The sequence below is a fragment of the Rhinatrema bivittatum genome, chromosome 3 (genome assembly GCF_901001135.1).
Source record: "Rhinatrema bivittatum chromosome 3, aRhiBiv1.1, whole genome shotgun sequence".
Lineage (NCBI taxonomy): Eukaryota > Metazoa > Chordata > Amphibia > Gymnophiona > Rhinatrematidae > Rhinatrema > Rhinatrema bivittatum.
The window spans coordinates 286,209,519-286,232,729 of record NC_042617.1 but is presented as its reverse complement, the minus strand read 5'-3'; the positions used below and the strand labels follow the sequence as shown (position 1 = coordinate 286,232,729).

The window sequence follows — 23,211 nt, the reverse complement described above, 5'->3', positions numbered from 1 at the left end:
TTACTTCCGGACAGGACCACCACAAATGAAAAAACATACCCTGGGCTCCCCAGCCCTTCCAACACCTATCATTAGATCCATGAGACATCTGACTCAACTGAGCTGGAGTCAAATACCAACAATATAATACCTTGTACCCATTCTCCTTTATTAGGGAGGAGACCGAGCCCCTGCTAATAGCTAGGAAACATTGATCCCACTCCTCAGCTCCAAGGGCACCCTCCAGGTCTCTCTCCCATGCAAGCTGGAACGCCATTTTCCCCTGGGATTCCTGATTGATTAGGGCATAGATCTTAGATATGGGCTTGGTAGGCTTCTCAGCTCAAACACAATAATGTTTAAAAAGAGATCGGCTCATTATAAGCTCCTGACCGACCCTCGCTGAGGTAAAGAAATGAATAAGCTGGTTATAGGCAAATCCGTCTACTGTAGAAACCGGGTAATATTGTTGTAATGTATTAAATAGGAGGCAATTTGGCCCATCCCATATCTGCTCCCATTAAACAAACCCTTCTCCACCGCTCTATCTCCGCAGGTTCCGTCAAAAGTTAGGTGAAACAACTGTTTATCACCCACTAGTTTCAATCTCCATCTTCCCCATAATTTTAAAATCAAACTGGAAAAGGGGGAAAGCCCAATAAGACACATCTTACCCCGTTGCCAGGCCCTAATATGCAAAGGTGGATCACCCTCTCCCCATTGAGCTAACCGGACCAAGGCTTTAGCTCTCTGCTTGTATGCAAGTGAACTAAAGCACTCAATTGAGATGCAGCAAAATGTCAGGCCAAATTTGGGACCTGGAGTCCCCCTCTAAGTTTATTGTGAAAGAGAACAGCCTTAGAAACCCTAGGTGGTCGACGTTTCCAAATAAATCTAAGAAGTTTACTCTGCCATAGCATTAGAATGGAGTCAGGATCGGGGGTGATCTTTAGCAGGTGACCAAGATGGACATGTGAGATTGGAGTTCTTCCCCACTGAACTTTAAAAACTATAATCTAGCCCCTAAACACTAGTTTTGGCTGTTCCAATACATGACTAAGGCAGCAAAAGACTCCACCATGATAACTAAGCAGAAAACTGCTGATCTGAAGCAGTTTTCTTTCAGCAACCACGTGACAGAAATCCTGGAACATGAGAGCGGGCAGGCCATTCAGGCCCAGGACAACGTGATTGAAGCAGGAGTAAAAGATGGCGCCGGCGGCTTCATTGCAATTACCCCACTGACAATCTCTTCTAGCCCGATAACGAGAGAAGAGATACGAGAGTGGTTCATAGAGCTGCGCTCCGACATGAAGCAATACAAGACTGAACTACTGGTATCCATATCTGAGGTATGGGAAGACCTCGCGATGCTAGGTCACCGGGTCAATGAAGTGAGAACACAAATAGAGGGCCATGATGAAGCATTAAATACTTTAGCTGCTCAGCATAAAATCCTTACCGGAGAGATTTTGTCTCTGTCAGATAAATTAGAGGACCTGGAATACCGCACGAGACGGTGTAATCTCCGAATAATAGGAGTACCCGACTATCCTGACGTGGCCACAAAACTCTGCCAGTTTATTATAGCAGGAGGCAATGCTACTGTGAGGGAAAATGAATCTGCACCGCAGGATATCACCATAGACTGCGCACATTTTGCTTTGGGTCCCAGATCCAGGACACGACCGCAGGACATTATCCTCTGCCTGAATAGTTTCACTCAGAAGACTCAAATTCTAGAAGCAGCCTGGAAACAGGTTAATTGGACCTGGGAAGGCCACATTATAAATATTTACCAGGATTTGGCACCATCAACACTGAGGAAAAGATTTGAGTTTAGAGAGGCGACTTCTCTCCTCAGAGCAGAGGGAATTCAATATCGCTGTACTTTTCCATTCGGCCTTCAATTTACATTTCAGGGAACTTCACCCTGGATAAAGACTCTTGAAGTGGCGGCAAATGTTTTCAATGCTTTGGATATTAAGATTAACTTTACTATACCCAAAATGGTGCCTCACCAACAGAAATTAGACACTTTGCCACGCTAGCATAGAGCAGGTAAAGATGTTGTTAGGATTCATGGGTTTGTGAGCCCTTAGCCCGAGGTGAGTGTTGTTATAGTCTGAGAGGAGGAGCCCCACAGATCCTCCCCATCAGGAGGCGTGGTTAGCAATAGTAGAATACACAACTGTAGTATAGCGTGGTAACAGATGACGTAGGGGCTGCCCCGAGGAGCGGGGAAGCGCAGAGTCAGTTCTTGCCGCAGTGATATAGGCTACCCGGAGTTTGGAGAGCAGGAGCAAAGACACGAGTAGAGGTGTAGACGCTGCCCTGAGAAGCAGGAAATGCAAAGCAAGTTGCTGGCATCGAGACAAAGACACTGCCCCGGGGAGAGGGGAAGTACAGAGCCAGTTGCTGGTGGAGGGACGTAGGCACAACCCTGAGGAGTGAGGAAATGCAAAGCAAGAGTCTCTGAAAGTAGCTCCAGGACAGCTCCGAGGAGCGGGAAGGCCAACAGGCAGGACCTCTGGAGAGGCGCAGGGACTACCCCGAGGAGTGGGGAGGTCCAGAGACAAGTCTCCCGAGAAGCGCGCACAGGCCCCTGTGGAGCGGGTACCCGAGCCAGAGTCCAGGAACCGAGGGAGAGATCCGAGCAGGTACAGAAGTCTGGGCAGACAGGAACAAGCACCAGTAGTGAAGGAACTCCTTGCCAAGTCGATTAGTGCAAGCCCAAGGTGGTGCTTATGAATCCTGGCTGGTGATGTCATCAATAGGAGATGCCCCTGAGGTTCCCGCCATAGCGTCCTTAAAGGTAGGCTTGGTGGTGCACGCGCCTTGAAAGACCCGGAAGAGACATGGAGGTCGGCAGCATCCCAACCACCATGAGAAGTCCTGGAAGATAGGCGGCATGTGTCGGGAGTAGCTAGTCACAGCCGCGATTTTACCCGGAGAGGAGAGCAGGGCCACACATGATGTGAGTTGGGTCGGCCGCGGCCGCCTGCGGCTAACGTTCATAACACATGGCCACCATCTATGTCGCCATTCTGAGAATTAGGGAGCTACCATGTCAGATCAAGGATGAACTTTGCTACAGACTTTGATATGGTAAATTGATGGCAGTCTGGAGCGCTGTTTTATAGAAGCCTCGAGTCACTGCAACTTTCAACTTAACCAATAATTTCAACCCTGGCTGTTAAGTTTGGGAAACTGAATGTTATCATTATGTAACACATAATTTTGGTATGTTTGGTATTCCGTGAGGGGAGGTATGATGGGGGTATTCCCTCTTGGTACGCTGGCAACACCCCCCAGGCTAGAAGGGATCGCTTTGGTGGTTGGGTGGTTCAAAATAAGGGGGATGGAGTGAGTAAAGAGGGGTAACGGTTTGTAAGCAGATGGGGGATTTATTAATATCTATGCTTTATGAAAGACCAAGAAATATTCAAGGATCTACTAGAAGGGGGGCAGATAGAGCTGAAGTGTTTACTATTCTGTACATTCTTTTCATATAAATGGCAGAATGAATATTTTCCATAAACGTTAAAGGAAACCACTATCGCAAATGCCACTTGTTAGCTCGAGAATTAACAACCTACAGGATAGCGATAGCAACGATCCAGAAAATGCACTTGCGCAAGCGCCACAAGCAGTTATTATCCTTACACAATTACCCTCATATGTTTTTGGCAGCAAGCACCAAAGAAACAAAGAAATCAAGATACCCACTCCTGCATACAAGCTCTGTGGTTCATGAGGTACTCTTTCAGATTGCTGACACCCAAGGCCTTTATCTGCTATTAGTATTAAGCCTAGGGAGGAATATTTTCACTCTGGTCTCCATTTATGCCCCCAATTCCATTCAAGGGATGTTATTTGAGAAACTGGCTACCCTTTTGGAAACACCATGCAGAAGGATTGGTGATTATTGGTGGCGATTTTAACCTATCCAGGAATATAATACTGGATAATTCATCCTCCAGTGCGAGTGGCTCAAAAAATGCACGGATATCTCTGATGGATCTTCTAAATATTTGGAGCTTAGTAGATATTTGGCGACAGAGGAATCACACATCCCGTTGCTATACCTTGTATTCAACCCCTCATAAATCTTACTCTTGCCTTGATTTCTTTTTAATTCACAGGAACATTCAAAATAGAGTAATGGGAGTGAATATGGGCAATGCAAATTGGTTGGATCATGCACCAGTATGGTTCGATCTACAAATTCTAGATGCAACCCCTGGCCAGCAACAAATTCTAGATGCAACCCCTGGAGCCTCATTCAGATCTGAATGAGGATCTCCTAAAAGATACAACATTTGTTAAGCAAATTGCAGATGCTCTCCTTGACTATTTTCAGCATCACATAAATACAGACTCCTCTTTCAGTACAGTATGGGAATGCTCAAAGGCTGTGGGCAGAGGCTTGATTATCTCCCAGGCGTCCTATTGTAAAAAAGGAAAAAGAAAATTGCAGGCAAGGTCTCCTACTAACCATCTCGAAGCATATGATCTCTCAATTGCCAAATGATCTTAAACATCTTACCGCTGCTAGGTCAAAATTACAGACCCTGGATAATGAGGCTATTGCTTATTCGCTAGAGATATCTAAGCAAATCTATTTCAAAGGGGGGAATAAGGCAGGACATTACCTGGCAAGGCGATTGAAAACAATTATGGCCCAGTCCTCCATAGGCGAAATTAAGAGCTCAAAAGGTGAAATGTTTACCACCTCGGAGGGTATTCTATGCCTCACTATACAGTACTGATGAGAGCATACAGGATGGGGACATAGATTTATATCTAGACACCATCACATTACCCACACTCTCAGATGAACAACAAAGTCTATTAGATAGCCCTATCAAGGAATCTGAAGTTCTACAAGCCATTCAGTCACTTAAATCAGGGAAATCCCCGGGTTTGGATGGAATATCCAGTAGCTACTATAAAATCCTCTCTCATATACTTGTAACCCCACTAACAAATATGTTTAACTTTCTTAGAGAGGAGAGTTCACTAGCGAAGCACTCTAACATGGCGGGGATTACGGTCATCGTGAAACCAGGCAGAGACCCGGCTGTATGTGGCTCTTATTGCCATATATCTCTGATTAATCTGGATCTAAAGCTGTTAGCAAGGGTATTGACAGCTAAGAAAATAGAGTCGGTCCCACTGGCCCAAAAGAGAAGAATTTGGCTATGCCCATCATCTAGGCAGGAGTGCAAACAGAAGCCAACTGTGCCCTTCATTGACCATGGGCAATGTAGCATCTCCCACTCTTATCAAAGGTCTGCATGAAGAGATGCCTCTTCAACTCCCTTTAGGGTGTGGAAGCAGATGTGTAAGGGAGTTTACCATTTTTAAATACTTCATAGAAACATTCTTGTAGGCTTATGGCATCATCTTGACCAGCTTTATGGAAAAGAGCATCAAGCATCAGTCTTTAAGCTTGTGGAAGTCATACTGCTCACAAATGTAGGTCAACATTTTCCAATGCAGGTAACCATCTCTTGTGATTCCCAGAAACTCACAGATCTCTTCAATCCAGTTTTGGGATGGTGAAAACAGAAAGGCATGCAACAGAAGAGGAAATGAGGATTTTAAGGGGATGCCTTCTTCCCTATCCCAGAGCTACACAGGAGCTGAGGGTACCTTGGCACTATGGCTGGGCCATGTATCTCTCCCTCCTCATGTAATGGCCATGCTTGTGATGATTTATTTATTTATGTGTCTTATAAACCGTTATTCCATGTGAAAATCAATAGTTCATAATGGTGTACAGGTTTGACATTCAGAAATAAATCATGAGAACAGGTAGATGTATTCCCTTCCACCCCCTCCACCAATGCTCTCTGCATTGGTGGAGGGGTGGAAGGGAATTGGGGCCGGAGGGTGCTGGAAGCCAATAGTGACGGGGGAGGGGGAGAAAAAAAGGGGTGGGGGGGAAGATAAAAAAAAAAAAAAAATGGATAAACTGCGTAGCTTGCTGGGCAGACTGGATGGGCCGTTTGGTCTTCTTCTGCCGTCATTTCTATGTTTCTATGTTTCTAGTAAACTAGGGGAACATTTAGAGACAATGGGTGCATTTCAAAGGCAGAAGCATTTAGGAAAACATAATTGGGTTATAGAGGGGCTAGGGAAGGGGGGTAATGATCAGTATCTATTTCATTATCTGACCCATGGTGAACTGGAGGCTTCTGTCAGACACTAGGCATTTTTGATGATGCCCAAGAGAAACACTAATACTTGGTGAATAAGCACAACAAGCAATATCCAGAATTTTAATGGGTTCTTTCTATGACAGCTCATTCTCAGCAGAACTTACAGGCTGTTGGGTACATGGTGACTAGAGAATTGGTTCAAGGACATCTTTGCTGGATGTGGTTTATTGGATTTCAGCAAAGCTTTTGATACTTTCCTGCATAGAAGGTTCATTAATACATTTAGTAGCCAGGGAGTGGGTCTCAGGGCAATGAATTGCATTAAAAACTGGTTAGGTGACAAACAGCAGAGGATAGTGCTAGATACAAGTAATTCTGAGGAGAGAGAGGTGATTAGTGGAGGAACTCCAGGATCGGTCTTGAGGCTGGTTTTATTCAATATATTTGTAAGCAATATTGTGGAGGGAACAGAAGAAAAAATTTGCCTTTTTTTGGAGGACAAAAATATCTGCAGCTGAATGGACACCTCTGAGGGAATAGAAAGAGCGAGAAGTGATATAAGATTTACATTTACATTTATTACATGTTTAACTTTCTTAGAGAGGAGAGTTCACTAGCGGAGCACTCTAACATGGCGGGGATTACGGTCATCGTGAAACCAATCTTGATCTAATACTTAGGCCTAGGTGGTGAACAAAATAACATATACAATTTGAATCAGAAAACAATAAATAAAACAACATACAATTAAAATTAAAATAAAAGATTAAGATATATTACAATGGTGCAAAAATAAGAAATATTTGTTGTGATCCTGCCCGTGAGGAGCGTGGGCAGGCTCTTACCTTCTCACAGCCAGTCGGGCTGCTGATGCTGCTGCTGCTTCTTTCTCCCTGAATCAGCTGGGGCTGTCCCCGCAGCTGTTGCCATACGGCTGGCTCCTGCTTCTGCCTTCCTCCGACATTCTGCTGCGATCCCGGGACCTTTCAGCCAGCAGGGAGGCCATCCTTGCTGGTGCCTGCTCCAGCCCGGGTCCTTGCCCAGCAGGGAAGTCGTCCTTGCCGGTGCCTGCAGCCTGCTACTGCTCTCTACTCTGCCTGCAGTCTCTCTGTTCTCTCTGCAGCCAGCTTATCTTGCTTCTGTCTTCCTGCTTCAGTCCTTGCAGCTGGGAGCTGCTCCAGTGACCTGCCTTCACCCAGCTCCAGCCCAGGGCTGCTCCATGGCTTCCTTGGGCCCTCCACGTGGCTGAGGACGCCACCAGCTGCCAGCACTCATCTCTCCAGCTTCCTAGGGCACGAGCGCGCCTCTCGTCTGTTCTTCAGGGGCCAGCCAGGTGTGGCCCCCTGCTGGCTCCTCCCTGGGCGTTGTCCACTTCAGCTCTACAAAGAGATTCAAGGTTCAGTCTGTCTTTGCAAGAAGTTGGTCACTCCTGAGACCCTCGTTCCAGGAGTTGCTGTGAGTTCCAGCCTTCTGCAAGGTCTAAGTGTTTCATGTTCCAGTTGTTTCAGTCCTGATGTTTGCTTGTTCATGTTCCTGCCTTGAGGTCTGATTCCTAATCCGGTATCCATGATCCAGTCCAGATATTACAAGCCTGTACCTTGATCCTGAAACTTGCCTGAAAGCTAAGTACTTTGCTTCTGAATCTCTTGAAAGCTATCACCTTGATCCAGTGTCCTCCAATGTCCTGGTACCTCGCGGCAAGCCACGCCGTGGTCCATGACCAGCCCTCGGGGCGGGCTGATTAGGGTCATCTGTGATGCAAGCCATGTACCTTGTTTCTAAGTCCCTGAGAAGTCCTTGTTCCTGATCTTGTTTCCTGCCTTGGCTGCCGGTGTGCAGCAATCCTGCTTTGGCTGCCGGTATGCAGCAATCCTGCTTCTTCCCTGTTACCTTGATGTCGGTGCCAGATCCAGTTCCTGATCCAGTCCATGTGTTCTGCCCTTCGTCTTGTCTGGCTCCTGAGCCTTCTGGTCCTGTTGGGCCCTGGAGTGGCCAACAGGTGGGATTTGTCCCTGTGCTTTGGAGCTTCCCTTCCTGCCAGCCGATGGGGCTTCGGATGTCAGTATCCCAGCATCGGAGTTCGCTTTGCCTGGATCCCTCCAGCATTCTCCTGTTCTCAGTGTGGTCCGCGACCAGCCTTCCTGGGCTGAGTAGGGTGCGCATGGGACAGGGTGGTCCGTGACTCAGTCCCGCGGGTGGTCTGAGTAGGGTGCCCTGAGGGACAATGCCCATGTCTTCCTTCAGCCCTTGTTCCTGAGTCTACATCTGCACCCTCAGTACCTCGCTTCTGAATTTACCTCTGCATCTACAGTATCTCGCTTCAGTACCTACCTCTGCATCCTCAGTACCTTGCTTCTGAGTCTACGTCTGCACTCCCAGTACCCTGTTCCTGAGTCTCGTCTGAATTTATGTTCCAGCCTTCGCTGTCCTGGCCTCTGTCCGGCCTGCCGCTTCATGCCGTACCCTGCGGCAGGTCCGAAAGGGCTGGGAACAGTCGGAGGACTGTTCACAAGACCAACATTGCGTTGTTGGGTCTCCCGAAGCGTGCAGGTCCGGAGGAGGGCCTGTCGCCTGGTCGTCACTCCCGTCTTGTTTCCGTCCTACCCATGCTCGGGCATGCCACGCCTCCCGCTGCCCTCTTCGGAATCCTCTGGGGTCGAGACGTGCCCGACACACCTCTCTCAGGAAGTGGGATCGCTCTCCTAGCGCTCCACAACAATATTAAGTTAAAACACTTGATAAATACAAGAGTTAAATGATAAAAACAAACTTAACCATAAGCTAAATTAAATAAAAAGGTCTTAATTAATTTTCTAAATCTGTTGAGTGAATCACATTGTCTGATTTCTATTAGAAATGAATTCCATAAGGTTGGTGCTGCGACAGAGAAAGCACACTCACGAGTAATGTGAAGTTTGGCTAGTTTTGGTAATGGAATTTCCAGTAAGCCTCTTTGCGAAGAGCGGAGAAGTCTAGCAGGTTGATAAAATCTTAAAATCACGTTCGCTCAGTGACAATTTTGATCATTAAGAAGTTTGTGTACGAGCATTCCAAGTTTGCATTTGATGCATTCGTTGATTGAGAGCCAGTGTAATTCCACTAGGATGGGAGTATAATATGGGCAGCCAGGACTGACGCTTCTGCCCAAGCCTGCCTCTTTACAACCACATAATACACAAACACAGATCTGGGAGTCAACAGGCCACAGCTTTATTAAACACCCCGGAGCCCAAGTCATACACATATAACTCTGAATTCCCCCATTTGCACCCATCCACCACAAGCCAGCAAGATGGGCAACCCAGAATCAGACTGAAGGACTGGGCAGAAATGATCATACAAAATCCCCACAAAAGTGAGTAATTAAGAAGTAATTTTCAAAGATATTCTCCTTGGTTTAATAGGTGCTTATCCATAGAGAATATCCCTTTGAAAATTGCTTCATCCTCCCCAGTGTGGAGAAAAGTGGCAGGGACATTCCCTTATGATTGGGGCTTTCATTTGGAAATCCTGGCACATTCTTTACTGCACATATGATGCACATGAAAAGGAAACTCCATGGATAAGCACCTATTAAACCAGGGAGAATATCTTTGAAAATTACTTCTTAATTACTCACTTTTGTGGGGATTTTGTATGATCATTTCTGCCCAGTCCTTCAGTCTGATTCTTAAATTAGAGCTGTTCTTAGCTTGCATCAATATTTTTATTTGCTTACCAGTTCCATGTTTTCCTTACAGGCCATCTTATCGAAGACTGGTAATATATCAATTATTTAGTAATTGGGAAGGGAAATGACCCATGGGAAAGGGTCACTACCCTGGGTGAGAGGAGGAGGAGTGGTGGTGAGTGAGGGGTGGATCATTGTCCTGAGGGAGAGGAAGTCTGATGGGGAGTGAGAAAGGTCATTGCCCTGGGTGAGAGGAGGGGTGATAGCGAGTGAGGATGAGTGAGGGATGAGTCGCTGCCCTGGGTGAGAGGAGGGGTAATAGTGAGTGAGGATGAGTGAGGGATAAATCGCTGCCCTGGGTGAGAGGAGAGGTGATAGTGAGTGAGCATGAGGGAGGGAGGAGTCACTGCCCAGCGTGAGAGGAGGGATGATAGTGAGTGAGGATGAGTGAGGGATGAATCGCTGCCCTGGGTGAGAGGAGAGGTGATAGTGAGTGAGCATGAGTGAGGGATGAGTCACTGCCCAGCGTGAGAGGAGGGATGACAGTGAGTGAGGGATTAATCGCTGCCCTGGGTGAGAGGAGGGAATGAGATGAGTGAGGGATGAGTCACTGCCCTGGGTAAGAGGAGGAGTGATAGTGAGTGAGGGATGAGTCACTGCCCTGGGTAAGAGGAGGAGTGACAGTGAGTGAGGGATGAGTCACTGCCCTGGATAAGAGGAGGGGTGACAGTGAGTGAGGGATGAGTCGCTGCCCTGGATAAGAGGAGGGGTGACAGTGAGTGAGGGATGAGTCGCTGCCCTGGATAAGAGGAGGGGTGACTGAGTGAGGGATGAGTCGCTGCCCTGAACAAGAGGAGGGGTGACAGTGAGTGAGGGATGAGTCGCTGCCCTGGGTGAGAGGAGGAGTGATAGTGAGTGAGGGATGAGTCGCTGCCCTGGATAAGAGGAGGGGTGACAGTGAGTGAGGGATGAGTCGCTGCCCTGGGTGAGAGGAGGGGTGATAGTGAGTGAGGGATGAATCGCTGCCCTGGGTGAGAGGAGGGAATGAGATGAGTGAGGGATGAGTCGCTGCCCTGGCTGAGAGGAGGGGTGATAGTGAGTGAGGGATGAGTCGCTGCCCTGTGTGAGAGGAGGGGTGATAGTGAGTGAGGGATGAGTCACTGCCCTGGGTGAGAGGAGGGGTAGAGGTGAGTGAGGGATGAGTCGCTGCCCTGGGTGAGAGGAGGGGTGATAGTGAGTGAGGGATGAGTCGCTGCCCTGGCTGAGAGGAGGGGTGATAGTGAGTGAGGGATGAGTCGCTGCCCTGGCTGAGAGGAGGGGTGATAGTGAGTGAGGGATGAGTCGCTGCCCTGGCTGAGAGGAGGGGTGATAGTGAGTGAGGGATGAGTCGCTGCCCTGGGTGAGAGGAGGGGTGATAGTGAGTGAGGGATGAGTCGCTGCCTTGGGTGAGAGGAGGGGTGATAGTGAGTGAGGGATGAGTCGCTGCCCTGGGTGAGAGGAGGGGTGATAGTGAGTGAGGGATGAGTCGCTGCCCTGGCTGAGAGGAGGGGTGATAGTGAGTGAGGGATGAGTCGCTGCCCTGGCTGAGAGGAGGGGTGATAGTGAGTGAGGGATGAGTCGCTGCCCTGGCTGAGAGGAGGGGTGATAGTGAGTGAGGGATGAGTCGCTGCCCTGGCTGAGAGGAGGGGTGATAGTGAGTGAGGGATGAGTCGCTGCCCTGGCTGAGAGGAGGGGTGATAGTGAGTGAGGGATGAGTCGCTGCCCTGGCTGAGAGGAGGGGTGATAGTGAGTGAGGGATGAGTCGCTACCCTGGCTGAGAGGAGGGGTGATAGTGAGTGAGGGATGAGTCGCTGCCCTGGCTGAGAGCAGGGGTGATAGTGAGTGAGGGATGAGTCGCTGCCCTGGCTGAGAGGAGGGGTGATAGTGAGTGAGGGATGAGTCGCTGCCCTGGCTGAGAGGAGGGGTGGAGATGAGTGAGGGATGAGTCGCTGCCCTGGGTGAGAGGAGGGGTGATAGTGAGTGAGGGATGAGTCACTGCCCTGGGTGAGAGGAGGGGTGGAGATGAGTGAGGGATGAGTCACTGCCCTGGGTGAGAGGAGGGGTGGAGATGAGTGAGGGATGAGTCACTGCCCTGGGTGAGAGGAGGGGTGGAGATGAGTGAGGGATGAGTCACTGCCCTGGGTGAGAGGAGGGGTGATAGTGAGTGAGGGATGAGTCGCTGCCCTGGGTGAGAGGAGAGGTGATAGTGAGTGAGGGATGAGTCGCTGCCCTGGGTGAGAGGAGGGGTGATAGTGAGTGAGGGATGAGTCGCTGCCCTGGGTAAGAGGAGGGGTGGAGATGAGTGAGGGATGAGTCACTGCCCTGGGTGAGAGGAGGGGTGATAGTGAGTGAGGGATGAGTCACTGCCCTGGGTAAGAGGAGGGGTGGAGATGAGTGAGGGATGAGTCACTGCCCTGGGTGAGAGGAGGGGTGATAGTGAGTGAGGGATGAGTCGCTGCCCTGGGTAAGAGGAGGGGTGGAGATGAGTGAGGAAGGGGTTGTTGCCCTGAGAGGAAGGGGTAATTAGAATATCTTCCTTGTAGATTGGGCTTTTTGTGTATCCTTAATTACATCTAATAATTCCTTTCTTTTTCTTTTTTGCAGTCTGAACAAACTTCTTTTTGGGGCTTCTCCAAGACCTCCGCCCTCTCCTGACCCTGAATCCCCTACCCCCTCCATTAAAAGTATATATATTAGGCCCCCCTCCCAAACTTCCCTGCCCCCTCAGACTTCCCTTATTGTGTCTCACCCCCAATCCCCTGTGCTGTCTTTCTTCCCCAACCCCTCCCCTAGTTCTACCCGGCCCCCCTCCCCCAAACCCCCCTTAGAGGAGCCCCCAGCAGAACCCGACAGGCCGTAAGTACTAAAGTCTATTCTCCTGGGGGAATTCTGTGAGAAAATGCAGAATATTGTAAAATGTTGAATATTTTATTTGTTAATGTAATACACTATGGTCACTGTCTTTGTTTAAAATGTAATAAATCATTATATATATTATTATATATTATTTTTAATGTAGAAACAGTTATTATAAAGACATAGTTGTTTTTGCCCCAGAATTCCTTCCAACATACTGTAATAGTCACCCCCTCCCCCCAGGCTCTTGTCCCTCACCAGTCTCTTTCTATCACTCTGTCTCATGGCTCTCTCTCCCCCCCCCCCCCCCCCCCCCCACCTCTCTTTTTCTTCTACCCCCTTCACTCTCTCTCTCTCTCTCTCTCTCCTACCCCCTTCACCCTCTCTCTCTCTCTCTCCTACCCCCTTCACCCCCTCTCTTTCTCTCCTACCGCCTTCACCCTCTCTCTCTCTCTCTCTCCTACCCACTTCCAGCCTCTCTTTCTCATCCCTAGCCACCTTCCAAGCTCTCTCTCTCTTTCTCCCCTCCCCTTCCCTTTCAGCCTCTGCAGTATTCTCTGAGTCATAGCTGTCACTGCTGTCCTGTTTTCATCCCAGAATGCCCCTATTTCTAGCATGGACCGATGCTGTCTCTTCCTCTGTCTTTCTGCCCACCAATGATGCTGCCGCTGTCTCCTTCTGCTCCATGATGGCAGATGCTATGGTCTCCCTGCCCACTCTGTCTCCTGCCAACCCTCTACTTTGAGGCCCGGATGCAGCATGGGATCCAGTCAAATGCTACACAAAATCTGTCAGGCAGAGGAATGCGGGGCCAAAATTGCTTTGGATCTATAAAACAGTAGCAGATTGTGAGGAACTGCAGAAGGACCTTATAAGACTAGGAGATTGAGCTTCTAAATGGCAGATGCAATTTAATGTGGACAAGTGCAAAGTGATGCATGTAGGGAAAAAGAATCCAAACTACAGGTTAATTATGCTGGGTTCAGTGTTAGAAGTCAGCACCCAGGAAAGGTCCTCATAATCCTTGTGGACAATATCTTGATAGCTTCAGCTTAGGGTTTGGCAACAGTTGAAGAAAGGAAATAGATTATTAGGAATTATTTGGAAAAGAATAGAAAACAAAATTGAGAATATCATAAAACCTTTGTATAGATTCATAGTGCAGTAGCCCATTCTTTGTGTTGTCATACTTTGTCAATCTTTCTTTAACACTATTTATTTTCTTTTAATTCTAGAAAGACTAGCAAGGCACTATGGTAAATAGCATTATACTTATTTATACCACTAACATAGTACAGTGCTGATAAGCATGAAAGAAGTGACATGAGTTGGATGTATTAAGGGGTTCTTCCAATTTTGTGTCTGTGAGAGAAACGCTCAATACCCCTGTCCCATAGTATTGTAACAGCAATCACAGAACTGAATCAGGCTTCAAGGATATTTGCTCTGTTCTCTCGGAGAGTTCCCAGCTTCTCCAGGGCAGGATGCAAGAAACAAACAGGAATCTGCATCCTAAAGGTCTCCCTGCAGGTCATAGTTTCTGCTGCCTTAAAGAAGCTTGCTGTTGAGAACCCAGACTGCGGGGGTCCGCAGTCGGCTCCCCAACTCACCTCCTGTTCTTCTCAGCTGGTTGCAGCATCCTCTGTTCGGCCCCGGGCCATGGCTGGGTCTTCTAGCAGCTCTCCTTCCACGAGGGAGATGCCGCGGTCCTTCACTGCAGACTCTGCCCCTTAGGTGCTCGCACGTGCAGGAGCTCCAAATTTAAAGGGGCCAGGGCGGGAAACCTCAGTCCGGCCCCTGGGATGACATCAGACGCTCTAGGGTATTTAAACCCAGTCTAGAGCACAACTCCTTGCCTTGGCAACAGGTCGACTCCTGGGAGTTACTAGTTGCAGTTCTAGCTTGTTCCTGATTCCTGCTCCATTCCAGCTTGTTCCTGATTCCTTCTCCGTTCCCACCTCTGTACTCCAGATCCTGACCTTACTTCAGCTTGACTCTCTTTTTCCTGACTTCGGCTCATCTTCTGGTATTCCCCATTGCTGCCCATCTTGATCCCTGGCTTGTCTCTGGTCTCCGCTGTCTGCTGCCTGCCTTGACTTCCGGTCTGTCTCTTCGTCTTGCTCCTCTGCTGCCTGCCATGACCTCCGGACTGACCCCATCTCCTCTGCTCTTCCACCTGCCTTGACTCAGACCATCTACCGGATTCCTCTTCGCCAGGAGACCCCGCCTGTCCTGCCGGCCCCGGCACCCAAGGGCTCAACTTACGGGGAACGAGGGTTGGTATAGGTGAAGGTCCTGTCAGGTCTCCTGGTCCTGGTCCGCCTCCTGGCTACGAGTTCCACTGGAGCCCATCCTTCAGCGGATCACCTATACACTCTAGCCGGCTCAAGGGTCCACATCCGTAATAGTTTACCAAGGCGTGGACCTGGTGGATCTTTCTGGTCTTCAAGCCATTCCTGGCATGGCTCAAAGTCTGCAGCAGCAGCAACACTGCTTAGATGTCGTGGTGGCTACCATGGAGAGATTGGCTAATTGCCTGGATGGTAGCCCTCCTGTAGCAGTGCCACCTCCAGTCCCGGCTCCTGTTCCTGGACCAGCCGCATCGTTACACCTACCAGCACCGCCACAATATGCAGGAGATCCAAACCAGTGCCGTGGCTTTTTGAACCATTATTTCATGAGATTTGCCTTGCAACCAGCGCAGTTCCCATCAGACCAGATTAAAACAACATACATGCTATCCCTTTTGGATGGGTGAGCCCTAGCTTGGGCCTCACAACTTTGGGAACAAGGCGACTCCTTGCTTGGGGATATGCAGCAGTTTATCCACGTGTTCATGACTGTATTTGATTAACCAGCTCAGCAATCTACTCCCGCTACTGAAGTCTTGCTCCTCCGTCAGGGGTCCCGCCTTCTGGTTGATTACGCAGTGGAGTTCCGCACACTAGCATCGGAGCTAGGTTAGCGAGATGATAGCTTGCGGAGCATTGTCTTGGAAGGCTTGTCTCCCCGAATAAAGGATGAACTCGCTGCTCGGAATCTCCCAGAGGACGTTGAGACTCTAATAGACCTCGCAGGTCGGATTGACTGCCGGCTTCAGCAACAAGCTCAGAAAGTCAAGCCTGCTAGAAGGGCAGTCTCACTGGCTCCCTCCTTCTCATGTCCTCTGGCTTCCTCGTCCGATTCCTCGACCAGTCGCAGAGAAGAACTTATGCAGCTGGGACGCATCCCTCTGACCCCAGAAGAGAGGAAGCGCCATCACTCTCTAGGCCTCTGTCTTTACTGTGGTGGTAAGGGCCATCTGCTGGCTTAATGCAGTGAGCGGCCGGAAAACTCTAGGGCCTAGGAGTCATTGGGGAGCTGACCCTAGGCTGTGTAAATCCCGCTCCTCAATGTACTGTTCCAGTTAACCTTGAATATTCTGGGGGAACATTCTCCACTCTTGCCTTCATTGACTCTGGAGCTGGGGGAAACCTTATCTTGGCAGACCTCGTACAACAGCTGCAACTTTCTGTACAGCCTTGCACGCCACCACTACGGATCTCTTCCATCCATGGCACACCACTCCCAAGCTGTAAGTTTGCCTCTACGACTCCGGTGACTCTTCGCACAGGAGTTCTTCACAGCGAAGAGATTTCCTTTCTGGTTCTAGAGAAAGCCATTCATCCTTTAGTCTTTGGCTTGCCGTGGATCCAGAAGCATTCACCCGTCATCCAGTGGGATAATCTCCAAATAATGTCCTGGAGCCCATCTTGCTTTTCTTCATGTCTGCCTGCAATTCCACGACCTTGCATACCCCTATACATTACTCCATTATCTTTGCCAATGCAATACTCCGAATACTTGGAAATATTCTTGAAAGAAAAGGCAGAACTTCTTCCAGAACACCGTCCCTTTCATAGTACTATATACTTACTTCCGGGCAACATGCCACCCAGAGGGCGTGTATACCCTCTATCTCTTCCAGAGACAAAAGCCATGTCCCGCTACATCCAGGAGAATTTGGACAGAGGATTTTTTCGACTCTCGACCTCACCAGCGGGAGCCAGATTCTTTTTTGTTGCAAAAAAAGGATGGCTCACTCAGACCTTGTATAGATTACCGTGGCCTCAATGCCATTACCCATCGGGACAGATACCCGTTACTGCTCATCCCGGAATTCCTAGACCGGCTACAGGGAGCCAAGGTCTTCACCAAACTTGATCTCCGGGGGGCCTACAATCTAGTTAGAATACGACCAGGAGATGAGTGGAAAACCGCTTTCAACACTCGTGATGGGCATTATGAGTACCTGGTTATGCCATTTGGCTTGTGTAATGCTCCTGCGGTTTTCCAAAACCTGATGAACGAAGTCCTACGAGATATGCTTCATTCCTCAGTCATAGTATATCTGGATGATGTACTAATATATTCCAAAGACCTCACTACGCATCGGCAACAAGTCAAGAAAGTGTTACAGAAACTTAGGGACAACTGCCTATTTGCTAAGCTTGAAAAGTGCCTATTTGAGCAAGAATCTCTGCCATTTCTGGGATATATTGTGTCCTCTACAGGATTTCATATGGATCCCGACGAAGTATCCGCCATTGAAGATTGGCCTCTGCCAGTAGGCATCAAAGCTCTCCAGCGATTCCTTGGATTCACAAACTTCTACCGGCAATTCATACCCCATTATTCACAAAGGGTGGCTGCACTTACTGTCTTCACTAAGAAGGGAGCTAACGCTAAAGATTGGTCTCCAGCAGCCCAACATGCTTTCAAGGATCTAAAGAAAGCCTTTCTCTTAGACACTTGTCTATATCACTCGGACCCTCAGCGACCTTTCATTGTAGATGTAGATGCATCAGATTTAGCTGTGGGGGCTGTTCGCAGTCAAATTTCTTCAAGGGCAAGTTACTTCCATGCTCATACTTCTTTCGGAAGTTTTCTGCTGCTGAAAAAAACTACAGCATAGGGGATAAGGAACTTTTGGCCATAAAACTAGCATTTTAGGCATGGTATCAGTGGCTGGAGGGGGGTCCAACATCCTATCATTGTCTATACAGATCACAAGAACCTGGAATTCCTGTGTCGGGCTCAGCGCCTGAACCCCAGGCAAGTTCGATGGTTCTTATTCTTCAGCCATTTCAATTTCTCTCTGTGCTACAGACCCACATCAAAGAAATTTCGTTCAGACGCTCTCTCCCGCACTACTGAGACAGAAGACACTTCTACCACTCCTCAATACATTCTAGAGTCAGCTAATTCCTTATAGCCATCACAAATGTAGTCCCCATGGGCAAAACTGTTGTTCCTCTCCACTGAAGTAGGGAGGTCCTATCTTGGGCCCATGACTCCCTAACAGCGGGGCACCCCAGTAAGGCACAAACCCTAGAGCTGCTAACAAGATACGATTGGTGGCCACATGTCAGGAGGGATGTCCAAGTTTATGTCAGTTCATGTCCTACCTGCGCTAGACAGAAACCCTTGCCAAGACATCCTTGGGGTCTTCTACAACCGCTTCTTATACCAACAGAACCATGGACCCATCTCTCTACAGACTTTGTAGTGGACTTACCTCTGTCTGAAGAGAAAACCGTCATCTGGGTTACTGTCGACAGATTTTCTAAAATGGCTCACTTTGTTTCTCTAGCCAAGCTTCCAACTGCACCCGAACTGGCACAACTCTTTACCCAACATATATTCCGCACTCATGGACTACCACTTCACATCGCTTCAGACCAAGGCTCACAATTTACCGCTAAATATTAGAGGGCACTCTGTAAAAGGTTTGGGGTTCATTTGGACTTTACATCTGCTTTGCACCCGCAAAGCAATGGACAGGCAGAACAAACTAATCGGTCTTTAAAGGCCTTCCTCCGATCCTTCATAGGAGACAAGCAGGATGATTGGGTGTCTCTACTGCCATGGGCTGAATTTTCATATAACCACCAGGTTCATTCTGCAACCGGAGCGTCTCCTTTCCATCTTGTTTATGGTAAACAACTAAACACTTCGTTGCCGCTTCCACTGACCGTGCCTTCACCTGCGGCTCAGCTCACAGCTCAACAGCTTCAAACCCTCTGGGAATCTACGCAGAACAAATTCCCGCAAACAGCTGACACAGCCAAGAAGAATGCTGATAAACATCATTATCCAGCTGCTATTTTCAACCCAGGAGATAAAGTCTGGGTGAGCACCAAGCACATTTGTCTCCAGATTCCCTCCATGTGCTTGGCACCTAAATACATTGGTCCATTTATGGTCATAGAGCGAGTGGGTACGGTTTCTATCACTTGCGCCTTCCATCTACTCTGAAGATTTACAATGTGTTCCATGTGTCACTACTTAAACCACTGATTCTGTCGGTCTTCCACAAAAATCCCCTGGAACCCTCCAAACCGGTAGCAGAACAGGAGACCATTTACCAAGTACGTGATGTCTTAGATGTATGCTTCTACCATAGGAGATGGGAATACCTTCTCTCCTGGGAAGGTTGTGGTCCTGAGGAGAACACTTGGGAACCTGCTTCTAACATACTGGATAAATCTCTTCTTCATCAGTTCCACCGGGACCATCCAAGCAAACCTGGACTTCTGGGGAGGGGACATAGGAGGGGGGGTACTGTTGAAAACCCGGACCGTGGGAGGCCGCGGTCGGCTCCCGAACTCACCTGCTCTTCTCAGCTGGTCGCGGCATCCTCCATTCGGCCCCAGGCCATGGCTGGCTTTCTTGCGGTGCTCCTTCCACGAGGGAGATGCAGCTGATCCTTCACTGCAGTCTCCTCCCTTTAGGCGCGCACACGTGCAGGAGCTCCAGATTTAAAGGGGCTGTGCTGGGAAACCACGGCCCGGCCCTGGGGATGACATCAGATGCTCTAGGGTATTTAAACCCAGTCTAGAGCACAACTCCTTGCCTTGGCAACAGGTCAACTACTGGGAGTTACTAGTTGCAGTTCCAGTTTGTTCCTGATTCCTGCTCCATTCCAGCTTGTTCCTGATCCTCGCTCCATTCCAGCTTGTTCCTGATCCTCGCTCCAATCCAGCTTGTTCCTGATTCCTGATCCGTTCCCACCTCTGTTCTCCAGTTCCTGTCCTTACTTCGGCTTGACTCTCTGGTTCCTGACTTCGGCTCGTCTTCTGGTATTCCTCATTGCTGCCCGTCTAGATCCCTGGCTTGTCTCCTGTCTCCACTGTCTGCTGCCTTGACTTCCAGTCTGTCTCCTCATCTTGGTCCTCTGCTGCCTGCCACGACCTCTGCACTGACCCCGTCTCCTCTCCTCTTCCGTCTGCCTTGACTCGGACCGTCCACCGAATTCCTCTTCACCAGTAGACTCCGCCTAAGTCCTGCTGGCCCTGGCACCCAAGGGCTCAACCTGCGGGGAACGAAGGTTGGTATAGTGAAGATCCTGTCAGGTCTGGTTCTGGTCCACCTCCTGGCTCGAGTTCCACTGCAGCCCATCCTTCAGCGGATCATCTATACACTCTAGCCGGCTCAAGGGTCCACATCCGTAACACATGCTCCAAGTGGCCACAGAATTGTATGAAATTGCTTCCCTCACTCTCCTCTGAGCAAGCCCCTGGTCTGAGCAATAATTGAGGACCCAAGGGAAACTTTAAGGTCATGAGTTTGTTTTTTTTTATGTTGCTGAAGTTAAGTTAAGATGGGGAGAGCAGCAATACAAAAGTGTGAGAGAGGATTGGAGTATTAGAAAGTGGGAGAGGAACGGGGAAGAAGAGCGAGAGAACATGGAGGACAGGAGATACTGTAAGGGGACATGGTGCAAGAGTGTTCTTTGTCTTGAAGAGGGATTGAAAGGGAGCTCAGTGATTGGGGAAGGAGTAGGCATAGGAGTGGGAGAGAATGTGAGGGGCGCATGGAGTGAGAGAAAGAGTGTGAGGGGAGCATGGGATGAGAGTGTGAGGGAGGGATGGCGTGAGAGTGTGAGGAAAGCATGGAAATGAGAAAAGGTGGGAGGGGAGCATGGGGTGAATGAAGACAGACGGGCATCACCCACAGCTAATTTACTAATTTGAAGGGGATGAGGGTTATTCCTTAGGCTTGTCCCATCCATTCTTATCATCATCATTGTTCTCAAAAGCACAATTTGGGAGTGAATTTCAAACTGTCCACATTAGGACAAAGACCGGGTGCACTGTTTACCCCTGGCCTTTGCACCAGTTTCAAACTGAAAGTATAATATTATCACAGCGGTTACTTGCTCCTGCATTTTGTGTGGGTAGAATTCTCCTGGTAACATAATAAAGGCAGCAGAAAAAGACCAAATGGTCCATCCAGTCTGTCCAGCAAGCTTCCTATGGTAGTACCTGCTGCTCTGAGCAGGTTACCCCCAAGCTTTATGTTAAGTGTAGTAATATTTACAATCAAAGTAAAGCAACTGTCAAATCCATAAAAAACTGTTAGCAACATTTTTACAGGGTGAGGAGCCACCTTGATAATTCAGACAATGCTTGTAAAGCGTACACAAAGATTTGAAAATGCAGTCTGTGCATTTTCCTTCCCTGACGTAAACATGCCCCCAGGAACACTTCCGTTCTCTGCCACTGAAAGTTCAGGCATTGTCCAAAAAAAGACCTAGCTCTTGACACATTTGCAGGGGTTCATTTTCAGACAGATGATTTACACTTTTACTTGCAGAAATCATTTTGAGGATTGGCCTCTTAGCTATATGCTTGTAAAAATCTCCCTAAATAGAGGAAATATTGAGAATGTAAAATAGCACCTTCTGTGGTGCAGTTTAATGACCACAGACTCCTTCCCCACCCCCAACTAGTCAGCCAGCTCCAGCCATTCCCAGCTCCAGCAGACTGAGCAGATGTTTTCTCTGTCCTCGTCCTCAGTATCTCCCCCCACCGAACAGACTGCAGCTGAAATAACCATCACATGTTCTTTTCCTTATAGGTTTCGCAAAATATTCCGCTGTTTTAGTGGAAAATAATTCGGTAAGTTTAGCCTTTTATTTGGAAATCAAATAAGGGTTGACAAAGCTGTTTAAAAAAATGTCTTCCATTCCAACTACCCTCCTTCCCCAGCAGACCCATCACTAAATCTCCCTTCTCATCTCAGTCCTGAGCCTGAAGACTAAGGCTTCACCTGGACCAAACCTCTGGTACTGAGGGAGGCAGCAAATTGATGTCCATGGCATTGTCTCAGCATTCACTTCCAGTTTTGTTCCTCCTTCCCTCTTCTGCCTCTTTCTCCTTTGCTCTCTGCTGCTTCCCTTCAGTTTCCCTCATCTTTGCTCTCTGCCCTCTCTTTTTCTTCTCCCTTGCTTTTTTCCTCTCTCTGTCCTATCCTTCTCCTTCCCTGGTTAATCTAAATAACCCCATGACACTGCGGTGGTGGTACAGCATTCACAGCTGCTAGGAGGACAAACACCGTAGCAGTGACAGGGGAAGGTGGATTCTGGGAGAAAATAGCCCCCATACTAACTGAAGGATGTTAGTGACTCAACAAGTCACACATTAATGAATACTTTTTAAAATTAAATTATTTTCATAGCAAATAATTCCCCAAGTTATACCTTTCTCTAGGACAGACTCCAGTCCCTGAAAAATCCTGTCAGCAGTGCAGCTTGAGCAGCTGAGGTGCAGGGCCAGGAAGAAGATCTTTGCTCCCCCCCTTCTGCTATTCCTCCATTCTTCAAAACCTATTCACTCTCCTTACTGTCTCGCTAAGAATCATTCCATTGGCAAGGGAGGATTATGAGTGATGTTTACATTTATTGTCTTACAGGCCCAGAACTTCTTCATCTCTCCCCTTAAGGTCATGCCCCTCCCCCTCATTCCTCTTCCCCTGTATTTAATCACCCCCTCTTTCCAAATCCCTCCCCCCTCTCTCGAAGAGGGATCCTTCCCCCATCCCGGGGCCACAGCAGGAGCGTCCACGTCGCAGCCCTGGGGGTCTTTATGACTGCTAATCCTGCTAATACCATCAACCAAGCAATAATACCAACTAAAGATGCCTGAAGACTGACACAGACATCAGGATCATCACAAAACTGGCGCCTCTTCAAGGGTTGGCACTGAAAGTTGTATCTCCCAACATTGAGAGACTCTCCTACAACAAACGACAGCTACTCTCCAAAACGTGCACGAAAAACAAGTGTCAAGTGTAGTGTTTGCAAGAGACATGCAAAGGACCAACCAGCAATCGACCACAAATACCTGACATGAAGCCGGTGACTGAAAGACCACATGAAGAAAATGCCAGCACAATCCTTGCAAAGGCAGACCTGGCTACTGAGACAACATTAATGACTGATATCAACGATCAGGGGCATAGCGCCCATATTGTACAGTGATGCACCGGAACCATCAGCTTTAAAGGGGTGTGCCGGTACCACCAACTTGAAAAGCTGTAATTCTGCCTCTCCTCCCCAAGCATAATTATTTTCTCCACGTGTAGCATCACCATTCACTCCCATAGACCCACCTGCTACTCTGGTAGCACCAGTTATATTAGTAAAGTAAAGTTCTCTTCCCACTTTGGGCTACCGAC

At 48.5% G+C, this 23,211-nt stretch overlaps 1 protein-coding gene across 1 annotated transcript in view; it reads left to right on the top strand.

The window, feature by feature from the left end:
* The window catches only part of LOC115088750 (extensin-like), a 34,634-nt gene extending 12,079 nt beyond the window's left edge, over positions 1–22,555 (top strand). Inside the window, exons 5-9 of the mRNA XM_029596985.1 lie at positions 9,887–9,905; positions 12,460–12,711; positions 13,947–13,967; positions 21,613–21,653; positions 22,447–22,555. Of these exons, the coding sequence (XP_029452845.1) occupies positions 9,887–9,905; positions 12,460–12,711; positions 13,947–13,967; positions 21,613–21,649 (329 nt within the window). The 3' untranslated portion in view covers positions 21,650–21,653; positions 22,447–22,555. The remainder of the gene's footprint in view (positions 1–9,886; positions 9,906–12,459; positions 12,712–13,946; positions 13,968–21,612; positions 21,654–22,446) is intronic.
* The last annotated feature ends 656 nt before the right edge of the window (positions 22,556–23,211 follow it).